Here is a 23,117-nt window from a genome sequence, read left to right on the forward strand (position 1 = left end):
ACTGATATAGGTTGCATACTAGGAAGAACTTTCTGACTTTAAAGTGTGGTTAAGTACTGGAACAGATTGCCTAGAGAGGCTGTGGAATATCTGTCACTAGAAGTTTTTAAGTGCAGGTTAGATAACCTTTTGTCTGGGATGGTTTAGACAGGGATGATACTGTCTTGAGCAGGTGGTTGTACTAGGTGACCTCCTGAATTTCCTCCAGCGTACTTTTTCATATGATGTACAATAAAATGTATAAGCAAATCTATACATCTAAATATCTGTAAAGGGTGATTTAACTGAGATTACAATTACTTTAAAATAGTAATATTAGCTGGAATAAGTAGTCAAAATTGGCTTAGAGGAAAATTTTCTTATGTTCTGCTTAACAATTTATCTTCTCTCTTTTCCTCTGTGGTGGTGGGGGGATACTATTGCTGAGTGGTTTTGAGTAGCTTTATAGCAGTAATCCTGTCCTGACTGGGCCAACAAGATAAGACCCAACCAGAGAGTTCACACAGACCTCTTAGAACTGGAGGGAGGTGGCAGTGCCTATGATAAAGTAATCCTTCATGAGCTGGGGGAGTGGCTAGGTTGGGATAAATAAGGTTAGGCGAGTAGGCTAAGCCGTCTGAGTATTGCAGGCTGCTGATCAGCAGCTTGAATCTCTTCCACAGTAGTTATGAGCCATGGATTTCATAGATTTCACAGACATTTGGGCTGGAAGGGACCCCGGAGGATCATCGAGTCCAGCCCCCTGTCCCAGGGACAGGAAGTCAGCAGGGATTATAGGATCCCAGCAAAGTAAACATCCAAGTGTGTCTTGAAGGTGTTCAATCTGAGTGCTTGAACCACCTCCAGCGACAGTCTATTCCAAACCTTGGGAGCTCAGACAGTAAAGAAGTTCTTCCTTATGTCCAGCCTGAATCGGTCGCGGAGCAGTTTATGACCATTCGATCTTGTCATCCCTTGGGGCGCTCTGGTGAACAGTCATTCCCCCAGATCCTGGTGAACACCCCTGATAAACCTATAGGTGGCCACCAGATCACCCCTGAGCCTGCACTTTTCCAGGCTGAAGAGTCCCATAGCTCTCAGCCTCTCTTCATAAGGCCTGTTTTCTTGACCTCTGATCATGTGCATGGCTCTTCTCTGGACTCTCTCAAGCTTCTCCACATCCTTTTTGAATTGCAGAGCCCAAAACTAGATGCAGTACTCCAGCTGCGGCCTCACCAAGGCTGAGTATAACGGGAGAATGACATCCCGGGATTTGCTTGAGAAGCATCTATGGATGCAAGCCAGCGTTTTGCTCACTTTACTAGCTGCAGCATCACACTGGGGGCTCATGTTCACCTTGTGGTCAATCATGATCCCCAAGCACTGCCAAACCTATAAGCATGCCACAGGCTTTTCCTCCCAAGGTGGAGAACCTTACATTTTTTGGTGTTTAACACCATCAGGTTTTCATCTGCCCATATCATGAGCCTGTCAAGATCTGCCTGGATCACCCTCCTGTCCTCAGGTGTGGATGCTTTACCCCAGAATTTGGTGTCATCGGTGAATTTGGCCAGTCTGCTTCTGACACCAATCTCTATATCATTGATGAAGATGTTAAAAAGTATAGGCCCTAGGACAGAGCCTTGAGGGACCCCACTGGTCACAGGCCACCACGACAATTGACTTCCATCAACCACCACCCTCCGGGTCCTACCGCAGAGCCAATTCCCCAGCCAGGAGATCGTGGTGACGTCAAGGCCACAGTTAGCCAGTTTAGCCAAGAGGTGATCGTGAGATACCAGACTGAAGGCTTTTTTGAAGTCAAGATATATGATATCTCTTCCCCCTGCTCTAGGTGATAGGTCACCTGGTCATAAAAGGAAATGAGATTGGTCAAGCAAGACTTACCTGCAACAGACCCACACTGGGAATCTCTCAGGATATTGCTGTCAGCTAGTCTGTTAAGGATAGCCGCTTTGATAATCTTTTCCAAGACCTTCCCTAGGATAGAGGTCAGGCTGATGGGCCTGAAGTTTGCTGGATCTACTTTCCTCCCTTCCTTGAAGATAGGCACGACATTGGCCCTCTTCTAATCATTGGGCACTTCACCAGAGTACCAAGAGCTCTTGAAGATCTGTGCCAGGGGCTGAGCTATGATCATAGAATCATAGAAGTAGGGTCAGAAGGGACCTTATAGATCTTCAAGTCCGATCTCCTGCCAGGCAGGAGAAAAAACTGGGCTCAAATGATCCCAGCTAGGTAGGCATCAAGCCTCCTCTTAAAGACCCCCAGGGTAGGAGCCAGCACCACTTCCCTTGGAAGTTGGTTCCAGATCCTAGCTGCCCTAACTGTGAAGTAGTTCTTACGGATGTCTAATCTAAACTTACTCTCCAACAACTTGTGGCCATTATTCCTTGTTATGCCAGGGGGCGCTAGGGGAAACAAGGTCTCTCCTAAACCCTTCTGGTCCCCCCCAGTGAATTTATAGATGGTAACCACGTCCCCCCTCAGCCTTCTCTTGTGAAAGTTGAACAGGTTCAGGTCCCGCAGTCTCTCATTGTAGGGTCTGCCCTGTTGTCCCCGGATCATGCGGGTGGCCCTCCTCTGGACCCTCTCAATGTTTTCCACATCCCTCCTGAAGTGGGGCGCACAGAACTGGACACAGTACTCCAGCTGTGGCCTGACCAGTGTTGCATAGAGGGGTAGGATCACCTCCTTGCACCTGTGGATGCACGACAAGGTCTGGTTAGCCCTGCCAACCGTGACCTCGCATTGTTGGCCCATATTCATCTTGATGCTCGCCAGCTCCTTGAGTACCTTTGGGTGTAAACTGTCAGGGCCAGCTGACTTGAAGGTATTTAGCCTGTCAAGGTGTTCCTTTGCGAGGTCAAATTTGACGGAGGGTAGGGAATCTCCCTCACCTGTCCCACAGTGAGCAGAGGCATCCCATGGAACTGGTGAAAAATAATGCGAAGTACCCATTTAACAAGTTTGGTTTTTCCTGGGCATTGGTTGTTAGTTGTCCCATGTGGTTTAGCAGGGATCCAGTGTTGCCCTTGCTTTTCCTCCAGCTCCCCACATATCATAAAAAGGACTTTTTATTGTCCTTGGTATTTGTAGCTAGCTGGAGTTATGTTGCAGCCTTGGCTTTCCTGGTTTGCTCTCTGCAGATCTGGACCACAGCAGAGTATTCCTCCTTGGTGGTGGTTCCAGTCCTCCATCCTTTGTAGGTCTGTCTTTTCAGATGCAGGAGGTCCTTTAGTTCCCTGGAGAGCCAAGGGGGCTGCTGTGCCCTTTTGCTGCATTTCTTCTGAGATGGGATTGACTTTGCTTGCACATCCAGGATTTCTCCCTTGAAGAGCAACCACTTGTCCGGAACTCCCCTCCCCTTTGGGTTGTGGCCCTTTAGGGTCTCACTGACTAGCCTCCTTAGCTTGTCAAAGTCAGCTTTCCTGAAGTTGAGGGCTTCTGTATAGCTGACTGACTTGCCAGCTTTACGGTGGATGGTGGAAGTGATCAGCTTGTGATCACTGTCAACCAGCTTCCCTTCGATCATTAGGTTGCTGATTAGGTCATCCCTAGTTGCCAGTACCAGGTCAAGCAGTGCTTCACGTCTCATCAGCCCATAGACTTCTTGAGTCAGGTAGAAGTCATCCATGCAGGAGAGAAAGCTTTGCAACTGTTCAGATTTGGCTGAGTGATCCTCCCACGAGATGTTTGGGTAGTTAAAGTCTCCCATGACAACCATATACCAGGAGTATGCAGCCTCAGCTAATTCCTTGGCAAACTCCTGGTCAAGGTCTTGATCCTGGGTAGGGATCTGTAGTAGACTCCCACCATAGTATCCCCTGTGCCATGTTCCCCATGGATTTTAACCCGGAGGGTCTCAAGTCATCCATCATGGTTGCCAGTGTCGACTTGCAGGGATGCATACCTTTCCTTGACATAGAGAGCTACACCCCCACCCCTTTTGTCCTCTCGATCCCTCCTGTACAGGGTATAGCCATCTGTACCTGTGGTCCAGTCATGGGTGGAGACCCACCAGGTCTCTGTTATCCCTATGACATCATAGTCATTTGTGTTTAGCAAGAGGGCAAGTTCCTCCTGTTTGTTCCCCAGGCTCCTGGCATTTGTGTATAGGCACGCAAGTGTCCCCATGGTGGCCTTTGCCTTGCCTACAGTTCATTCCAGGGCTGGGGCAGGGGTAGGCTCCCTTAAGTGCCTTTGCCTGTTGGCTTTGTAAGGGTTGCTCAGCAGGGCAGCAATGGCGGTAGTCCCCCCCATCCCCCTGGCAGGCTTAGTTTAAAGCCCGGTGGAGCAGGTCAGCCAGTCTGGCAGACAAGAGCCTCCTCCCCAGGACTCTAGCAGCTGGTCAAAAGGTGAACTGGAGTTCTCAATCACTCTTGTGTAGACAGATGAACAAATTATATTGACTGAAAACAGGGGTAGGGGGAGGACTTAGTTACTGCAATTAGCTGATGTATGCTGTTTCATATGTCTGCTCCTATCTCATGGAAAGTGGAAGCTAGGCTGGATGAGTTTACCCCTAAATGAAACAATTACGAAGCTACCATAGTTAAGCTTCCACACACCAAAAGATAGAAACATGAAGCAGCTGAAGTCAGCTGACTTTCCTTTTAACTCAGTATAATTTGTTTGTCCATCCACAGCATCCCATGGGTGGTGTGTCTACACGTTCATTAATGTGTCATAGTTACAGTGCATTAAGTTTAGTACTTGGATAATGAAGTACCAAATCAATGTGTAGTAACTAGTGCTACTACGCAGTAGCACCACCACCTGGACACACTTGTACAGATGGTAACTGTGCAGTAGCCGAACACTACTATGCAGTAGCATATTAGCACAGGTTTTGCCCAGTATGCTACTGTGCAGTGCTATTAAGCTACTGCTTAGTTAGCATCTTGTGTAGACAAACCTCTGTTTTGGATCTCATTTTGGGAAGATAAGCTAGATGCTGTTTGGCTCCTAATACTTCTGACTCTTCCCTATTCCTGCAAAGCCTGTGCTTCATAAAGATGCTGCTGTTGTATTTTATTTCCCATATTTTTCTTTTGATTTCACTCCTAGGAGCAGTAGCATTGCAAACTGGCTGTTTGTGTGCTTTCATGCTTCATTACAAGAAGCTACCAGCTCTTTTGCACAGCATTAGCAGCCCCTTCTCATTGAAACAGGAAACAAAGACCAGCAGGAAGAGAAATTATGATCTAACTGTAAAAAATGTTCTTTAAAACAATCTGCTGGATCTCTGATTTTTTATTAAAAAACCTTCAAGATCCATTTTAAACGGTAGTAAGTTCATTAAAGCAATATAAATGTAGTTCAACTGATAGTCACATAGCTTGCAAGCAATGCACAACAGAATGCACTGCAAGGTTAACTGCTATGTAAAAACACCCAAGGGTACTTGTTAGTATGCTGTGTATCTAGTTTCAGTTCTAATTAATTTAAGCTGACAGAGCTCAGAGGAACTGATGAGCACAGAAAGAGTTAGAGACACCTTGAGCCAATGAGGGCTGCAGGCAGTAAGACAGACTTGGAGAGAGAGAGAGAGAGAGAAAGAGGGAGAGGAAGCACAAGTTCATCAGATCAAAATGGAAATGTCAAGTTTATAACAATTTATGAGGCTCTGCCAGTGAAATGACACTATCATTATCACCAATGTACCAAGGCTTAAAAGAGATTTTCTCTTTAAATAATGAATGAAAGAGAAGGTTTTCAACAGATGGAACAAATGGACAAAAGGCAGTGTCCTTGGGAGATGGGCAAAGTCTCTGTGATCACTGCTGGATCTGGATCGGTCAGATAAAAGGGAAATCATGAAACAAATATTTCTTTTTTCCCAATAAGGTTAGCACAAGTTAGAATCACTGGGTGCATATACACATACATTTGATCTGAGATCAGTTTACTTGTGAGTAAACAACTCACAAGTTATCACTCCCAGGCAGGTGTCTACACATACAGGGACATTACTTCCCTGCTGCTCCTACTTCCTGCGGCCCCCACAATGGGCCCCTGTTGCCACAGGGAGAATTCAAGGCTGCCTCTGAGTGCTATCCCAGTGGCTGGCAGGGAGCACTGGGCCAAGAGAGATTTGTCAGGGGTAGGTCCCAGCCCAGTACCCTAATCAGGCGATTGAGGTGCAGGGCTTGGAAAGAGCTGCAGGGAAGAGGCAGGTCCCATCGAGGTGCGAGGCTTGTAAAGAGGAGCTGATGGGGCAGCTAGCAGTGAATTGTTAGCTGGGAGGGAATTCCCCCCCCCCCCCCCAGCTGGGGGCTCACTACTAGCTGACCCACAGGTGGATGGGGCAGGAGATTGTTCCCCACTGCAGCCTGTTCCCCACCCAACTCCACGCTTGCAGAGCTGAGCAGGGAACAGGTTCTCCAGCCCCTGCCAGCAGGGAGTTCCTAGTGCCAGCTCCTGACCTTGGGGCTGGTGCTGGAAGATGCTTAGCTCCCAGCCTGAGCCCTGCAGTCAGCTGGGAGATAAAGATCTCCCTGCCTGAGCCCCGCAACTGAAGAGCTGGCAGGATCTTCCAGCCCCCCTGCTCTCTGATCACCATGGTGAAACAGGGGCTGGGAGATAAGGATCTCCCAGCCCCTGCTGCCCAATTTCGATCTTGGAGTTCCCTGCTGCTGGGGCAGGAGGACATAATACCTCCCCAGGTTCTGGTGGTGGAACCCACCCTGGCAGCAGGCAGCTCCTGGGGGCAGGGAACAATCTCCTGCACCCTGATGGCTGGCTGACTGGGAGCAGATTTGCTCCTGGTCAGGCATCTACGCAAGCGCTGTTGCACAATAAACTCCTCACAAGTAAATATGCTACTTGCTTTTGCAGATATCAAATTGACTCATGAATGGGCAAGTTTTACTGTGCAGTAAACATGTGCATGTGTAGATGTACATGCTTACTGTGCAATAAACTATGCTGCATCACAGTAAAACATCTCAAATAGACATGCCCACTGTGTCTTAAATAATTCCAGTTTTCAGTTGGTCTTGATATCAAGTTTATTTAAAGTTACTTTAATATAATGTGATACTATGATATGGCTGTGTCCATACGCCTCTCCTGTTTTAATCTTTCTGAAATACCAGTGGGCATGTGAAAAGTAAATTAAATGCCCTAAAAGAAACCAAAAGTGCAAAAGGGAAACAAAATGACAAATGATATTCTTGCAACTCTAAATAAAACCTTGAAACATATTAAACTTCTGATAGTTCTTGTGCCACATTTTCTGCTACTTTTACACATAAGGTAAAAGTACACACAGGATGCATCTACACATGCAATTGATATGAAGCAGTAAACCCTGGAGCAATTTAAGCCAGAGTAAACTACTCCCAGGCACAGCCTCAACACACGTGGACAGGATTGCAGCAATTTGAGCTGAGGTAGAGCAGACCTGGACTGGCAAGAGGTGTTGGGGGTCAGCCCTGGGATCCAGGTGGTGGCACTGGAAGTGGAGAGGCTGGCAGGGGCATGACGATGCTGAAAGTGCAGAGTTGTGTGACTGTGCAGCAGGCAGGAGTCTGGTGCTTGGCTGGCTAGGTTGATCGGGTGCAGTTCATGCCTGTGGTCAGCATCTACATGTGCATTTAATCATAGTAAATTACCCTGGCATAAGATAGTACTGTTGGGGACAGTACTATTTTAATGAGGCGTTACTTAGTTTACTGCAGCTTAATATCGCTGCATGTGTAGACCGTGACACTTTAGTCTGCAGCTAACTAGTCTACTTTGCAGTTAAGCGCATGTGTAGATGTGGCCACAGTGTCATAGCTGTGGTGATCCAGGAAATGGCAAGAAGCAAAGGTTTGTTGGTGATATCTTTTATTAAAACAACTGTATATCTGGAAGAGAAATTAAACAAGCTTTTGGGCCCTTCCATAAGTTAAAACTTTTTACTTAAACTGTACCTGCTTCTTTCTCAGACCTGAGGAAGGGTGCCTGAAAGTTTATCTAACTTCTCTCCTAATGAACTGTTTAACCAGTAAAAGATACCATGTAAAAAATCCTTACTTCACACTTTTATGCACAGATATTCTTAGCTTATTTTTTTTACCAAGCCTCCTAAGTTAATAAATGGTATTTCAAATACACATCTTAATTTGTGTTATGGTTTTGTTCTTAATGAGGGATTTTAGGATCCTATTTCTGCTATGGGATGCCTTTAACTATATTGCCTGTTTTATAAGATGTTTAACCTGTTCTTGTAAGGTTTCAGAGTCTTCATCATTGGTTCACATTAATGATGATGACAACATTAAGACAGACAGTATCTGGAGTATTCACTTCTATTTCCTTTCAAGATTAGCTTTAGCTTGGCCATTTCTTTATAGTTCTCACAGGGTGCATCTTCATGTGCAATTAATTTGAAGCAATAGACTCTGGTGCCTATTATGCTGGAGTTTATTTCCCCCGGGTCTGATGTTTGAACTTGGAGCAGTTCCTGGGCCCCCTGGGGCCCTGCAGGCCATCTGCCAAGCAGGGCTGCTCCAACTTGGCTCAATGTGCTGTGGAGGGGCTGGCTGGAGCATGAGGGTGGGGCTAGCCAGCAGGTTACCCTCATGCCCCAGCCGGCCCTTCAGTGTCTACACATATGTTGCTGTGGAGTAAATAATTCTGCATTAGGAAAGTACTTGTGTCGACATGAACTAACCTGTGGCAGAGTTGATTAGTTTACTGCATCCTAATAGCACTGTACGTGTAGATGGTGACATTTTACTGTGCATCTAATTAGGCAGCCCCACAGTAAACATATCATGTAGACATGCCCACAGAGTACTGAAATACTGGTCTCAGTGAAGTCTGAGGGGCTGGTTGCTTCATTAGAGCTAGGCTTTTACCCCATCATTTTTTAGTTTGACTTTACAATTTTTGTGAGTTGGTAGCTCTTCTGGTCTGCTTTCACAGCTCACATAGACATACCCGAGCAAGCTCTAAACTAACTGTATTAGGTGCTGATAGCAGCATAGCTATGGCATTTCAGAGCTCAGCACAGGCTGAAAAGCCTGCCCAAGAAGCTGCTGGTTTACCCATGCCTCCGGGCCTAGGATGCCTACCATGTAGATATGGCTTTGGATTAGCTATTGCTTCAGCAAAGGCTGCATATCCCTTGCTAACCAAATATTCCCCATCTTTTGGAAGTGGAGCTCCCTCTTCAAAAACAACACTAGTTATGTCCTCTATAACTGGGGACCTATCTAACTTGCAGCAAGAGAAAGCAGTTTTTGCAGCATGGTCACAGCTGGAAGAGCTGATTTTGTGGTTATTTCACAGTGGCCCTGCCTCTTGGCACTGACTGGCGGAGAGGCCTTGGGGAGGAGGAGATGAAGGGGAGGCTACCATCTTGGCTGCTGATTGGCCTTCATGCAGCCCCACCCCTCGGTGCTGATTGGTGGACTGGCACAAGGGGGCAGCTGTCATCTTGTCTGCTGCCCTTTGTGCCACCCTGCCAGTCAGTGCCTTCCCCTCCCAGGCAGGCTGCAAGGTTTGACCACAGCAGCAGCAAGACTTCTCTTGCCCACTGAGGAGCCAGCATTTTATTTTTATTAAATTTTTTGGTTAATTTCCCAGGAAATCATGACCAATGGCATTTTTCATGAAGATAACCATTTTGTGCAGTTTCTGTGAAAATCATGAAACCACAATTTAAGTAGGTCCCTATCTCTAACCCCCTATAGTGTTATAGGACTATGCTGCCTAATGTATTCATCATCCATCACTGGATCACCTGTATTTGCTTCATATTTGGAAGACTTACTTTGCAACCACAGTATCTAGAGTCTTGCTCCAGCTGTAACTCTAGAGGATAACTGGCAGGTTTGTCTGCCCACTCACTCTCTTAAGTAGTCTTCTGTGCCTCTCTAGGGAGATATACTCCAACTTAGAAACCACGACACTGGGCAGTGGGCAAAAAACCAGAACAGAGATGCCTGTTTACTTGTTACATTTTGATTTATTTATCTGTTTCAGATATGTGCATTGCAACTGCAATTTCTCTTCTTATGATCCTGATTTGTGCAATGGCTACATATGGAGCCTATAAGGTATTCATTTAGTTTAAGTACAAGGTTAATGATTCTAGTTAATTGAACTTGTATACATTTTTTAAGATTGATAAATGGAAATTAAAGTTGTTTTATTTTAAGATTTGCTTAGTTACTAAATAAACTAGAAAGCTTTCTGGTTGTTGGTTTAGATCATATTGTGCCAAGTGATTCTATGCTGATTAGGGCAGTACAAGCCTAATATTATCTACTGGTAGTTGTATTCACAGTCCACAGTCTCAAATAGTAAATCTGTTAGTATGCTTTTGGATAAATTGAATGCAAAGGCCAAAACCTGTTCCCTTAAAAATGAATAAATGTTTTCCCCACTTACTGCTATGATACCAGGATTGGTTTTAAAGAGCATGTTTTATTTTAATCCCACTGAACAGTTTACTGTCCTAGAAAACCAAAGTAGTTCTGTTTGATTTTTACACGCAGCTGTAGAAGGTGTAGACTTGCACCCTAAAGTTTATGTCAGCTTTGCTGCCAAACATATATTGGCTGCATATCATATTTTTTTAGCAGACTTACAAGTTATTTTCCCTCTGTGAAACTTAGTCTCAAGAGAGAATTTCATTGCATGATGTCAGGATTTCTTTATTCAGAAGGAAACATACAGTTCTGCTTTTACTTACAGCTCTTCTGTTTTTCTATTTTATTTATAGCAACATGCAGCCTGGATTATCCCATTCTTCTGTTACCAGATTTTTGACTTCGCCCTGAACACTTTGGTTGCTATCAGTGTCCTTGTTTATCCAAACACCATTCAAGACTATCTACGGCAGCTGGTAAATTGTTTGATGTTAACAGTAATTTTCACTGGCATTTTGTTCTGCACCTTCTTACCCCATCCTTCCAGTCAGGACAGAGGCAGAGTTACAGCTTGCTGGGAAGAAGCTTACTTTGAAGTTTTTTTCTGAACATCTACATTGATATGAACTTTATTACATGGATGGAAAACTAGGTAGAGGACTATAAATGAAAGGCAATGAGATAGATGAACATTAATAAATGAAATCACAGTAGGCAGCACTGTATAAACAATCTATGAATGTAGGACCTAATCCTGGCAAAAATTTGGACTTCATCTGAAAGGAATGATATCTGAAGCCTTGGAAGAAATGCCTTACATGGACTAAAAGACTTTAGTCTGTTCTGTTGGTGCTGGAGTTTATTGCTCCCAGGTGCAGCACTTACACATGCACCTGGGACTGCAGCACATTGACCTGGGGCAGCACAGCCCTGGCTAGCAGAGTTTCCAGGGGGGGAGGAAATCAGCTTGCCAGGCTGGAGCTGCTCTACCCCAACTCAACATACTGTGGAGGGGTTGGCTGGAGTATGACAATGCTACAGTACGGAGCTAGCCAGCAGTCATCCCCCACACTGTAGCACCCTTGTGCCCCAGCCAGCCCTGGTTACCATCTGTTCATGAGTTGTGGTGCACTAAATAACTCCACTGTAGAATAGTACTTGTATTGGACAGTACTACTTTACGGCAGAGATAATTATTTTATTCTGGCCTAATAGCACCACCTGTGTAGACAGTGATGGTTTATTGTGGAGCTAATTAGTAAACTGCAGGGAAGTGCATGTATAGATGCTCCCACTGAGTGCTTAAAAATACTGAGATTATATATCTGGTGGGATCTAATGTTCCCTTCTAGCCTTAATCTCTGAGAAAATGAATCTGCTGGAAGGTTTATAGCAAGACACATGAACGTTGGCTGTAGACAGACAAATAACTATACTATTTTAAAGAGAGAAAGAAGACTTTCTGCTTATAAGCCCCTGTCAGGTAAACCTCTGTAACTGTTTAATCCATCACTGGTATTCTGATGTAAGTAAAGCTAATTTACTGAATGAAACCCTGCTTAATTAGGAATGTATTACTGTGGGATAGGAGCAGACAGATGAAACAGTTATGGCAGATTCATCTGAAATATGATAATTCCTTCATCCTTTTCAAATATATAATTGCTAGTCTATCTACACCTGTGACATGCTGGACAATTATTGCCTTTGGGACACTAGAAGGAAGCAGTCTGGGCTAATGGTAGAGGTGATATCCTCTATTAGACCAACAAGATTTTTGCAAAAAAAATTCTTTAATTGCAAGCTTTCAGGCACAAACACCTTTCATCAGGCATTGGAGAAAAGATTGTGAAAGTTCTCCTGGGTTCTCCAATGCCTGATGAAGGGTGTTTGTGCCTGAAATTAAAGATGTTGGGGGTTTTTTTTGTGTTTTTTTTGCAAAAATCTTATTGGTCTAATAAAAGATATCACCTCTCTCATAAGCCCAGATTGCTTTTTCCTCTAGACCAATACAACTACAACCTGAATACCTAGAAGGAAGCAGTGCAATAGCAGGGGCAGTTTTATGGTCTTTAAACAAATTCCAGGACTCTGAAAATGATCATGATACCAGTACAAGCAGCAGATTACTGGCATATTATGTTCTTTTGAGTATTTACCAAAGTATACAAGCACATAAGTAATTTCAAGGGGGGATTTTGAAAGCAACTCAACATGTATTTAAATGTTTACATTATCATTTGTTCTTTACAAGGGAGACCACAGAACAGTTTTTAGCTGAAGGGCTTAATGGCAAAAGTTTGAGAAAATGATAGAATGCAATTATGGGTTTTTACTTTAGGAACACAGTTGTTAAAGTATATTCAAGTTTAGGCATTACATTCACTGAAACTGTCCATGGGAAATGCTTTAGTTACACTATTCCAAAATTAGTTCCCCTGAAGTTAACTGGAGTATTTTTATAGTAAGGAGTGATTCATTATGCATAAGTGTGTCAGATTTGTACCTAAAGGTATGGATTAAGTAAATTTACCTGCATGGACAGAAGCAGAAAGAAGAGAAGTGAAGATCACATCTGCTGGTGTCAGATACACTATAAGGTGTAACGAAAAGCAAGTTTTTTTTAGTTGATAGTAGCAGTATAGAAGAAAAAGTGCACTGCTTGAATTTGAGCTTGAGTTTGAATTTGAACTAATTTTGTTCCTAAGAGTTTTTCCTCTCTTACTCAAGATTTTTCCTGGAGAAATATTATTTTTTAGCATTGTGTTTGGAACAAAATCCTAAGTCATACCTTCAGCCTTGTGAGGTACAGGAGTGAGCCATGTTGCATAGAGCATAATCATTCTAGATAATTTGCAACTATGTCTTGGAGGGATCTTGGCTCGGTCCCTTTAACCCAGAACCTACTGAAGCAGAAGGCAAAAGATTAGCTTTTGTTTATTCTCGGGCATTTTTACAGTGTTTCTATCTCTGCCATGTCATTGTAAATTTGGGGAGTGATGCTGAGGAATACACCTCTTTTCAGGGACTTGGACAACCCTCCCTTTTGATAGAATTAGTAATAGATATATGGAAAAAATGCATGCATCTGCTATTTTGGGATTTGGCATTTTTTGACAGTACTGTAAGCACATTGTTAAAACAGTCCTTTTTTTATTCTTCTGATGCCAGTGGTCTCTCTTAGGTTAAAGCCCAGTAAATCAGACTTTTGCTACTTCCTTTACTGTGTATCTGAACATGCCACATTACTTAATTTGCTCGCTTTGGGCACAAATCTGCTGACCTTATGTACAGAGAATTACACCTTACTAGGTAGGCCTGCATAAACTGTATCTGATGGTATAAGAGAGTTCTGCCATGAACATATTTGGATCACTCACTCCCACTCCACATGTGCCACATGCAAAAAATGTCATATAGCCACCTTAGAACTGCCCTAAAGCACATAAAAAGGAGCTATGTGACTATTTAAAAAAAAAAAAGAATTCAGCATACCCAGAACAAGTGGGTGGGTGATATTCCCTACTGTAGTCCAACACAGTGTAGGCATGACTTATATGCGTTCCAAAAAATTTCACTGGGTCTGTGGACAGAATAAAAGCACCATTCAATGTAAGGATGATGGAGCTGGACACTTTTTAATCTGAAATGTATAACAATGTTTTTATCTGAAATATATAACAATGTTTCTATATATAGGTTGTTGTTTTCTGATATCACCTACATTAAATGTTTATATGTTCAAGTGTCTTTGAAAACTCATACTTGTAGAAAAATATATCATTTAACAGGGACAAAAATGCAAGAACATCACAGCATAATAAAACAAGCATTGCAGATTAAACAGCACCTCTAATGTTTAGAATATAGTGTGATAACAATATGCTGCCAAATGCTGGTTCTAATCTACATCAGTATCCTAACCATTATCACTATAACTATATAATAGAAAATATTTCAAATTATATTAAATACTGTAGCTGTTTTGCCAGTAATAGGTCTAGAGGAGTTTAATTTAAGGCATATTTCTTTTCTACCTGATTTTGCAGGCAGATAGCAGGGCCAGCTGCCATTTTCATGGGCTTATTGTAGTAGCCTCTCCCCCAGTTCTCTGGCTGAGGGGCCCTGATGGCCCCGCCCCCCACCGCTGATTGGTGGAGAGGGCTTTCTATCATACAGTCCCTGCCCCTCGTCACTGATTGGTGGAGGGGGTGGGGCCACACAACAGGCAGTTCCCTCAGCCAATCAGCGATGAAGAGCGAGGGTGGCAGCCACCTTGCCTGCTTACTTTAGTGCCAGAAGCCACCATTATGCTGGACTGTGTGACCAGGAGGACTGCTGGCGCTCTCTGAGGAGCCAGCATTTTAGTTTTAGTAAATTTTTATTGTTTGTTTTTTCTTCCCCTGCAGATTTTGCAGAGATCGCCTGATTGCCTGATTTCATGATTTCCTCAAAATCCATGAAATCGCAATTCGATTTGAGTAGGTCTCTAAGTATGTATAATGAACATGCAATTCAGAAAGACTGATGCAAGCTTGGTTTTTATTAATGTATGGAAATATTACAGCTCATTTAATAATGTATTTCAAATAGTGTTTTAAATAGCTTTACTATGAAACTAATTAGAGTGTTGCTTTGTGTCATTTCAGCTAAGGCTATGTCAGCCTTTCTCATTAAAAATGTTTAAGTAAAAACCCTACAATGGAATACGGATTAAACAGATCAAAATTATTCTAAAAGCCTATAAAATGGATAGACAATATCTCTGTATAGTTTTTTTTAGCCATCTTCTAGGATCCTAAATTGAAGATATAATTATCTGCTAAATTCAAAGCATGGGCTTAGAAATTATATATACAGGCAACCCCCACTTAACACTCTTAATTGGTTCCTGAAAAATTGAGTGTTAAGCGAAACAAATGTTAAGTGAAACCGAAAGTATTTGAGGATCCAAGATGATGACCGCAAGTGTTTTTAATGACCCAATAGTGACTGCGAGCATTATAATGAAACTCACTGAGCACTAAGCGAAATCAGGTATCAGTTTAAAATGAGTGTTATAGCGAAATAGTGCTAAGCGGGGGTTGCCTATATGTTACTGTTTTATGTTAAATTATATACGACTTCTGTATTCCAAGCCATTCTATGGGAAGTCACTCCATATTAAGTATGGAATTTTTTAATTCTAAAATTGAGGAGGAAATATAAAACACAAACAGATTTGGAAGAATGGGAAGAAAGTTGTTTTAAAGTGAATAGTAAAACATTTAAAAGTGAGCTGGCACAAAGTCCAAAGCTTTTCATTATTAATATTATTTATATAGTGGTGTTAGTACTCTCAGTGTCCATGGTACTGTATAAATAACATTTGCATTATGGCTTTAACACAGGGATGGGCAAAATGCAGCCTGCCAGGCCATTCCATCCGGTCTGCAGGACCCCTAAAAAATTTAGAAAATTAATATTTATCTGCCCCTGGCTGCATATCATGCAACCCTTGATGGCTTGCCAAAACTAAGGGGCCCTCTGCCCAAAATAATTGCCTGCCCCTGCTTTAACATATGGACTTCTTATTGTACCAAATGCATTTAAGTTCATACACATTTTTAGAATATCCAGCTGCAAATTCACTTGTAAATTGATGTTAACCTCTGTTTTAGATTATGGGCTTGATATTTTCTCACCCAGATACACTTCTGCTGTAAACAAATCAAATACTCTCTATATAACAACCACTTTTTAGTCCAGGCAGCTGTACATCCACCAAAGTCTTGTTTTGAAACTTGTATCCTGGGGCTTTCCTACAATGGATTTCAGCCACTGCTTTATGTGTACCAGTGCAGAGTGGTAGGGTGAGAATGACTTGCCTTGTTACACTGGGCAAATTCTACTGTGCCAATGTAACCTGTACACACGTGAGGGGGTTGCACTGGTTCACCTAGACTGGCATTTAAATGTCATTTTAGGCAAGATCGTGCTGGCTTCCCTCTGTTCTAAGATTGTTATGATAGCCAAAGAAAGTCTGTCTATAAACATGTCATCCTTGAAGTGGGAACAGTTGTGCTAGGATGTGTCCCAGCACAGCTACTTTGCCTCAGTAGGTGACCCAGATGCCTTCCATTGTCCTGCAGTGTCAGGCCCCTGCCAATCCTGGGACTTCAGGGGCCCAATCCTATGGGACAACTGCAAATGGGGAAACTGGATCCCCCTGTTTGTAGAGGCATGCCCCAAAAATCCCCGAGTAGGAGACTGCTTGGGCATGCATATCGTGTTGCTGTGCCCCATTTTGGGGCATACCTTTTGCAGAGAACCAGCATTTTGAAGCATATTGTTATCACGCTATAGTCAAAACATTAGATGTGCTAAAGAACACAGGCAGCTCTGGGCTGCCAGCACTTTCCCCCCATAATACAAAGAGAACTACAGCACAAAAGCAAAACAGATTTTTTTTTTTTTTTACCACTGAAGAGGTATAGACATCTGTTTGCTTGGGCTTTCTGCCATCATGAAAAAGCAAAGTCTCTTTGGAATCTTTGAGGCTCATAATGCTGGTATTTTGTTTCCTTGCTTTGCACCAAGATATAGCCCTTTATTCTCATATCATACATTAATTTAGTCCTTCCACATATTACTGGCATAACATACAGCATTTGTGTCACTTCTGGCTGAGAATAGTTTCCTTAAAAGTATATAAAATCTCTCCTTGTGCCTACCTTTAACACATGGAGATATTGGTGCTAATTAGATCACTGCCTTGTTACAAAAAACTGTGTCTTTCTTTCAGATGGACATCATGACTTTGTGCTATCAACTTCCAGAAACCCTTTTCCTCACACAGTAGCTTGGAAAACTCTGAAGAGGGAGTATAAGTTCAGTTTTCACACTAATCATGAGGGGTTGACAAGGATCTGACTGCACAGTGCTGCAGCTGTCGAGCTCAGATTTGAGCATCAGCATGTGGCTTGAGTCTATGCAGGAGACCCAGCCCAGTCTGTTGAGGCTGTAGAGTCAACACTCCACAAAAGTGTCATCTAAAACCCTGGCCATTCAGTAGCAATTTCACTAGCGTTTGCTCCTGGCAAAATAATGTATTTTATACTGCTTGATGCTGGCTGGGTTATTCCTGTATTATCTGAAATTCCTGTTGCTTGTAATGCTGAGGGGCAAATTGTGACCTGTTCACCAGCACCTGCTGCTGCTGAAGTTAGCAAGCTAACTCTTTATGGCTCTGGCAGATGTTCCTGCTCTTTAACTTGGTGGGAACTTTGTTGGCTGTTTCCCTTTCTCTCCTCTTTCTCCCCACCCCCCGTAGGAATGAATGCCAGCTCAGCTGAAGTCTGGAAATAGGCCATTAGGCCATAACCAAGATACTGAATTGACATATGTCTGGTCTTAGAACAGTGACTTTGCTCAGATATTAGAGACTAATGCAGTAGTTGGTTCTCAACCGTTTTTAGACTTGAGGCACACCCCCCACTGATGGACTGGAGGCACCCTTCTTTAGACTCAAGACACTGCTTGGAAAAATGTTAGCTATGGGGTCAGCAGTGTTTTTGTCCCGAGTACCAAAAGCACCCTAGCCTCCACCCAGGCCTCAACTTGGCATGCCAGAAGGGCCCGATCCTTATTGCTGGTGGTGGCTGCACTTGGCTTCAGGCGGACAGTGGGAGAAGGGCTGTTCTGCTCCATCCCGTTCCCTGCAGTGTGCTGTTTTTTGCGCATGTACCCACCATCACCATGGAGCCTGTGCCAGGGCTCCAGAGACCAGTGCAACGATTTGCAGCTTGCCCACCACTTCCTGCAGCTGCCCAGAGCCGGGCCGGTGGGAGGCTGCAAACAATTGGATGGAGCTCTGTAGCCATGGTACTGGCTTCATGGCAGCAGTGACTACACAAGTGCCTCCAAGTGCATGGCTGGAAAGAGACCTGGGGCAGCACAACCCTGGTCCCTCCCCCCACCATTTGTCCTGAGGTGTGTGTGCAGCTGCCACCACTACGGAGCCAGTGTCTGGGCTCTGGAGCCCAACACAGCTGTTTGCAGCCTGCCCACGGCCTGCTGCAGCTGCCCAGAGTTGGGGCTGACCGCAGCCAAGAGGCTGCAAACTGTTGTACTGGGCTCAACAGCACCAGCATCCGCTCCATGGCAGTGGTGGTTGCATGCATGCTTCTGGGCGTATGGCCAGAAAGAAGCCTGGAGCAATGCAGCCTGGGTTCCATAGCCAGCAGCAGCTATGCAGAGCCTGGGCCAGCTGTGGTGTGCTGAGGAAAATGACCTCACGTGCCGTGTTGGGGATTGCCAATCCTTGTGTTAGATATTAGTTTTCACATGATTTTCGACTACAGAAAAATACAAGACTAATTCTTCTGTTGCAAAGAACTCGGAGTAAACAGGTCTGAATGCCTTCAACATTAGGGATTCCTATTTGAAATCCCTGGGTTTACACTGAACATTAATAGTGCTAACATTTTGTGGCACTCTTTGGCACCCTTGAAAGGATCTGAAGGCACCTCAGGTTGAGAATCATTAGTTTAACATGACCAATGTCAATCTGAGTCCTCATTCTGTTCACAAAGTAGTTTTAATATTTACCACAAGAGTGCCCAAAAGCTCCCGTGGCTCACCAAGGATGTCCGGGAATGCCTGCTTGCCAAAAAGGCGGTGTACACCTGGTGGAAGGGGGGTGCCATCTCCAAAGAGGAGTATACCTCCTCTGCTCGGGCCTGTAGGGGGGCTGTCAGGAAAGCTAAGGTGGACATAGAGCTAGGAATAGCATCTAAGATCAAGAATAATAAAAAGTCCTTTTTCAAATACATAGGGAGGATGAAGAAGGCACCGGGTAATGTGGGGCCCCTGCAAAGTACGCTGGGCAATCTGGTGGTTGCGCCAGAGGAGAAAACGGAACTCTTTAACCAATTCTTCACCTCCATTTTCTTGTGCAGGGACCAGGACTTCCCCACTGTGATGCCAGACGGACTCGAGGGGAACGCCTCCAGACCTCAGGTTGGGGAGGACTGGGTTAGAGAGCTTCTGGAGGGGCTGGACGTGTTCAAGTCAGCGGGTCCAGATGCTCTCCACCCCAGGGTGTTGAGGGAGCTAGCTGGGGTTATTGCAGGGCCCTTGGTACAGCTTTATGAGCGCTCGTGATGCTCGGGCCAGGTGCCAGATGACTGGAAGATAGCTAACGTGGTCCCCATCTTCAAAAAAGGGAAGAGCGAGGACCTGGGCCACTATAGGCCCATCAGTCTTACCTCAATCCTAGGGAAACTCTTTGAGAAGATCCTCAAGGAGCACATCTGTGATGGGCCGGCTTCAGGGATGATGATCAAGGGCAATCAGCATGGTTTCATTAGGGGCAGGTCATGTCAGACCAACCTGATTGCCTTTTATGATCAGGTCACAAAGGCAATGGATGCAGGTGTTGCCGTGGACGTAGTCTTTCTAGACTTCAGCAAGGCCTTTGACACCATCTCCCATCCCATCCTCCTTAAAAAACTAGGCGACTGTGGCATTGATGCCTACACAGTCAGATGGATTGCAGATTGGCTGAAGGGTTGTACTCAGAGGGTGGTGGTGGATGGGTCATATTCAACCTGGGGGGAGGTGGGCAGCGGAGTCCCCCAGGGCTCGGTCCTTGGGCCCGCGCTGTTCAATTTCTTCTTCAGCGATTTGAACGATGGGGTGAAATGCAACCTGTTTAAATTCACTGATGATACCAAACTTTGTGGTGAGGTGAGCACGCTAGTAGGGAGGGAGAGACTGCAGGAAGACCTGGATAGGTTACAGGAGTGGGCTGACATAAACAGGATGCTTTTCAATACTGACAAGTGCAGGGCGCTGCACTTAGGCAATAGAAACCAGCAGCACACTTATAGAATGGGAAACTCCCTTCTTGAGAGTACGGAAGCAGAAAGGGATCTTGGAGTCATTACTGACTCCAAGATGAACATGGGCTGACAATGCGAGGTCACGGCTGGCAGGGCTAACTGGACCTTGTCGTGCATCCACAGGTGCATCTCAAGTAGAGCCAGGGAGATGATCCTCCCTTTCTACGTGACACTGGTCAGGCCACAGCTGGAGTACTGCGTCCAGTTCTGTGCTCCCCATTTCACGAGGGATGTGGACAACATTGAAAGGGCCCAGAGGAGGGCCACCCGCATGATCTGGGGACTACAGGGCAGACCCTACATTGAAAGACTGTGGGACCTAAACCTGTTCAGCCTTCACAAGAGAAGGCTGAGGGGGGACCTGGTGACTACCTAGAAACTCACTAGGGGGGACCAGAAGGGTTTAGGGGAGACACTGTTTCCCCTAGCGCCCCCTGGCATGACAAGGAACAATGGACACAAGTTATTAGAGAGTAGGTTTAGATTAGACATCTGCAAGAACTACTTCACAGTTAAGGGGGCTAGGAGCTGGAACCAGATTCCTAGGGAAGTGGTGCTGGCTTCTACCCTGGGGATCTTTAAGAAGAGACTTGATGACTACCTGGCTGGACTCATTTGAGTCCAGTCTTTTCTTCCGCCCAGGCGGGGGGTCGGAGTTGAAGATCTACAAGGTCCCTTCCGACCCTACTTCTATGATTCTATGATTCACTAGGTCAATGGGAATTATATGCAGAATATGTTACTGTAACTGCTCTTTACTGGCTACTGAATATAGACCTAACAATTAACTGGTCCATCTAAAAAATAAATGGCTCTACAGCTGCATTTCTTTCATGTCTTGTTTTCAACACAGTTCTGGCTTTCTTGGTCTTTGGGTAACTGTATCAACTGTGCCAATGAGAAAGATATTGTGCAAAATCACTAATAAATTGTTCTGCAGGCAGAAATTAGTGAATTGCAGCTCTCTCACTGTATTTCTTCAAAGCCCAGTAAATTTATAATGAAAAAATTATTAAAATGTCAGCCATAAAATTCAAGGCAAGAACAAAAACATTTCTACCAAGGACCAGAAAATATGCTCATGTAACATATATCCACAGTTAGTTACACCAACTGGGGATCTTAAGTGTTCAGAACAGTTTATGGAAATACCAAAGAACATTTCTTACAGCAGCTGTTAAAAAAGAAATTGCTGAAGACTTTAAGTAACAGCAGGAGGTTACTCAGGATATACACCAATGCAACTGGCAGTTTGGTTCATTTTCATGCCTTAAGGAAGTAAAAATAGTTCTTTCCATAATAATAATAATGGTAAGTGAAAAAGAATTTTGAAAACTTTTGTATACAAGGGAAGGTTTAAGCCACATTTTACAACGAAATTACCTTTCAGTGAGGTTCTCTCTTGAAGACAGATTCCTGCAGGATTTGCAATTCATTTCAGTGCTTCAGTTTGAAAATATTTCTTTATGAAGGGTTTCCACTGGGGGTTTTCTTATTATTTTAAAACAACTTGGCAAATAAAACTTCTTTTATCCTAGGAACTTTATAAAGGCACCTATATAGAAGCACAAGGGCTGCTCCAATGTGCTGTAATTCCAGCGCATCAGAGCAGATGTGATTAATTGAGTCTGCTGGAGTGTGGCAATTGCTGCACTCCAGCAACCTCCTGTGTCTTGTATATTAGCATCCCCGCACTTAAAAATGGTGGCAGGGGCACTTGAACTAAAGCCTGTCAAATGAGCTTTAGTTCAAGCATCCCTGCCACCGTTTTTAAACATGGGGATGCTGATACAGAGGGCACAGTGGCACTTTAATTACAGCGGCTCTTGTAGCCACACTAATTAAAGTGCTGCCCCCCTACAACCCCAGAGCACATGTAAAAGTGCCTATATGTCTTACAAACATGACTTAAGGAAGCCTGACAACATTCCACCTGTGAAGTAGAAAAAGTGTTATTTATCTCTTGTCTTGTGGATGGGATTACTGAGTCACAGAGTGGTTAAGTTGTGAGTCACAAAAGAAGTTTGTGTTAGAGCCACATTTTCTGAGCCCTACACTTCTATATTCTTGCCACCAGTCCATGTCTTATATAATGCTAACATTTTTTCCTTGCTTGAACTGAATAGCAAGCTGTGTACTGATTGCTTTACCATATTTGGCAAAACTTTCTTTATTATTGTCAGAGATGACAAAAGAAACAAAGAATACAATAACAGTAAAACAACCCAAAACCCAAACCTCTAGTTTTCTTTTTACTGGAACATGAATGTTTCATAGAACAACTTGGTTTTTTTCTTTTGTAATACAAAAATATCCTTTGTAATTATAACACACAGTTTATTCAGATGTGCCAGAAATGGAGTACTGGTCCAAAGAGCTATTGGATATAATGGATGTCCTTCTCATAAGCTATTAATTGAAGAGCCCATTAATGATTCAGGAGCTTTATAATGTGGTTTTTGTTTTTTTGTTTTTTCTGCAGCCTGCCAATTTTCCCTACAAGGAAGAGATAATGTCAGTGAATCCTACTTGTCTAGTTGTGATTATTCTTCTCTTTATAAGTATTATCTTGGCTTTCAAGGTAAGCATACTTGTATACAACATCTGTCTCCTAGATATGCCATATCTTCGTAATAGTCCTCACCCTTTTAATGAAGAACAATTGTATTCTGTCGGTAATGGAGGCCAAAAGAGTAGCTGCGATGTCACTTACAAACTTGAATTTGAGAGTAAGGAAAGAGAGGGTGGGACTCATTACTTAATTGCAGCTGCATTAAAAATCAAAACAAAAGAGAGAAGTATATTTAATACCCTTAAGATGACTGTCAGCAGAAGTATTCATTTTTCACATGTGATGTGAAAA

At 43.8% G+C, this 23,117-nt stretch overlaps 1 protein-coding gene across 1 annotated transcript in view; it reads left to right on the top strand.

Annotated features, from left to right (window-relative positions):
* LAPTM4B (lysosomal protein transmembrane 4 beta) overlaps positions 1-23,117 on the top strand; it is a 104,509-nt gene that overhangs the window by 35,612 nt on the left and 45,780 nt on the right. The window contains exons 3-5 of the mRNA XM_090040401.1: positions 9,982-10,055; positions 10,724-10,846; positions 22,737-22,835. Of these exons, the coding sequence (XP_089896527.1) occupies positions 9,982-10,055; positions 10,724-10,846; positions 22,737-22,835 (296 nt within the window). The remainder of the gene's footprint in view (positions 1-9,981; positions 10,056-10,723; positions 10,847-22,736; positions 22,836-23,117) is intronic.

Source organism: Crocodylus siamensis, chromosome 3 (assembly GCF_052110815.1).
Source record: "Crocodylus siamensis isolate JL-2025a chromosome 3, ASM5211081v1, whole genome shotgun sequence".
Classification (NCBI taxonomy): Eukaryota; Metazoa; Chordata; order Crocodylia; family Crocodylidae; genus Crocodylus; species Crocodylus siamensis.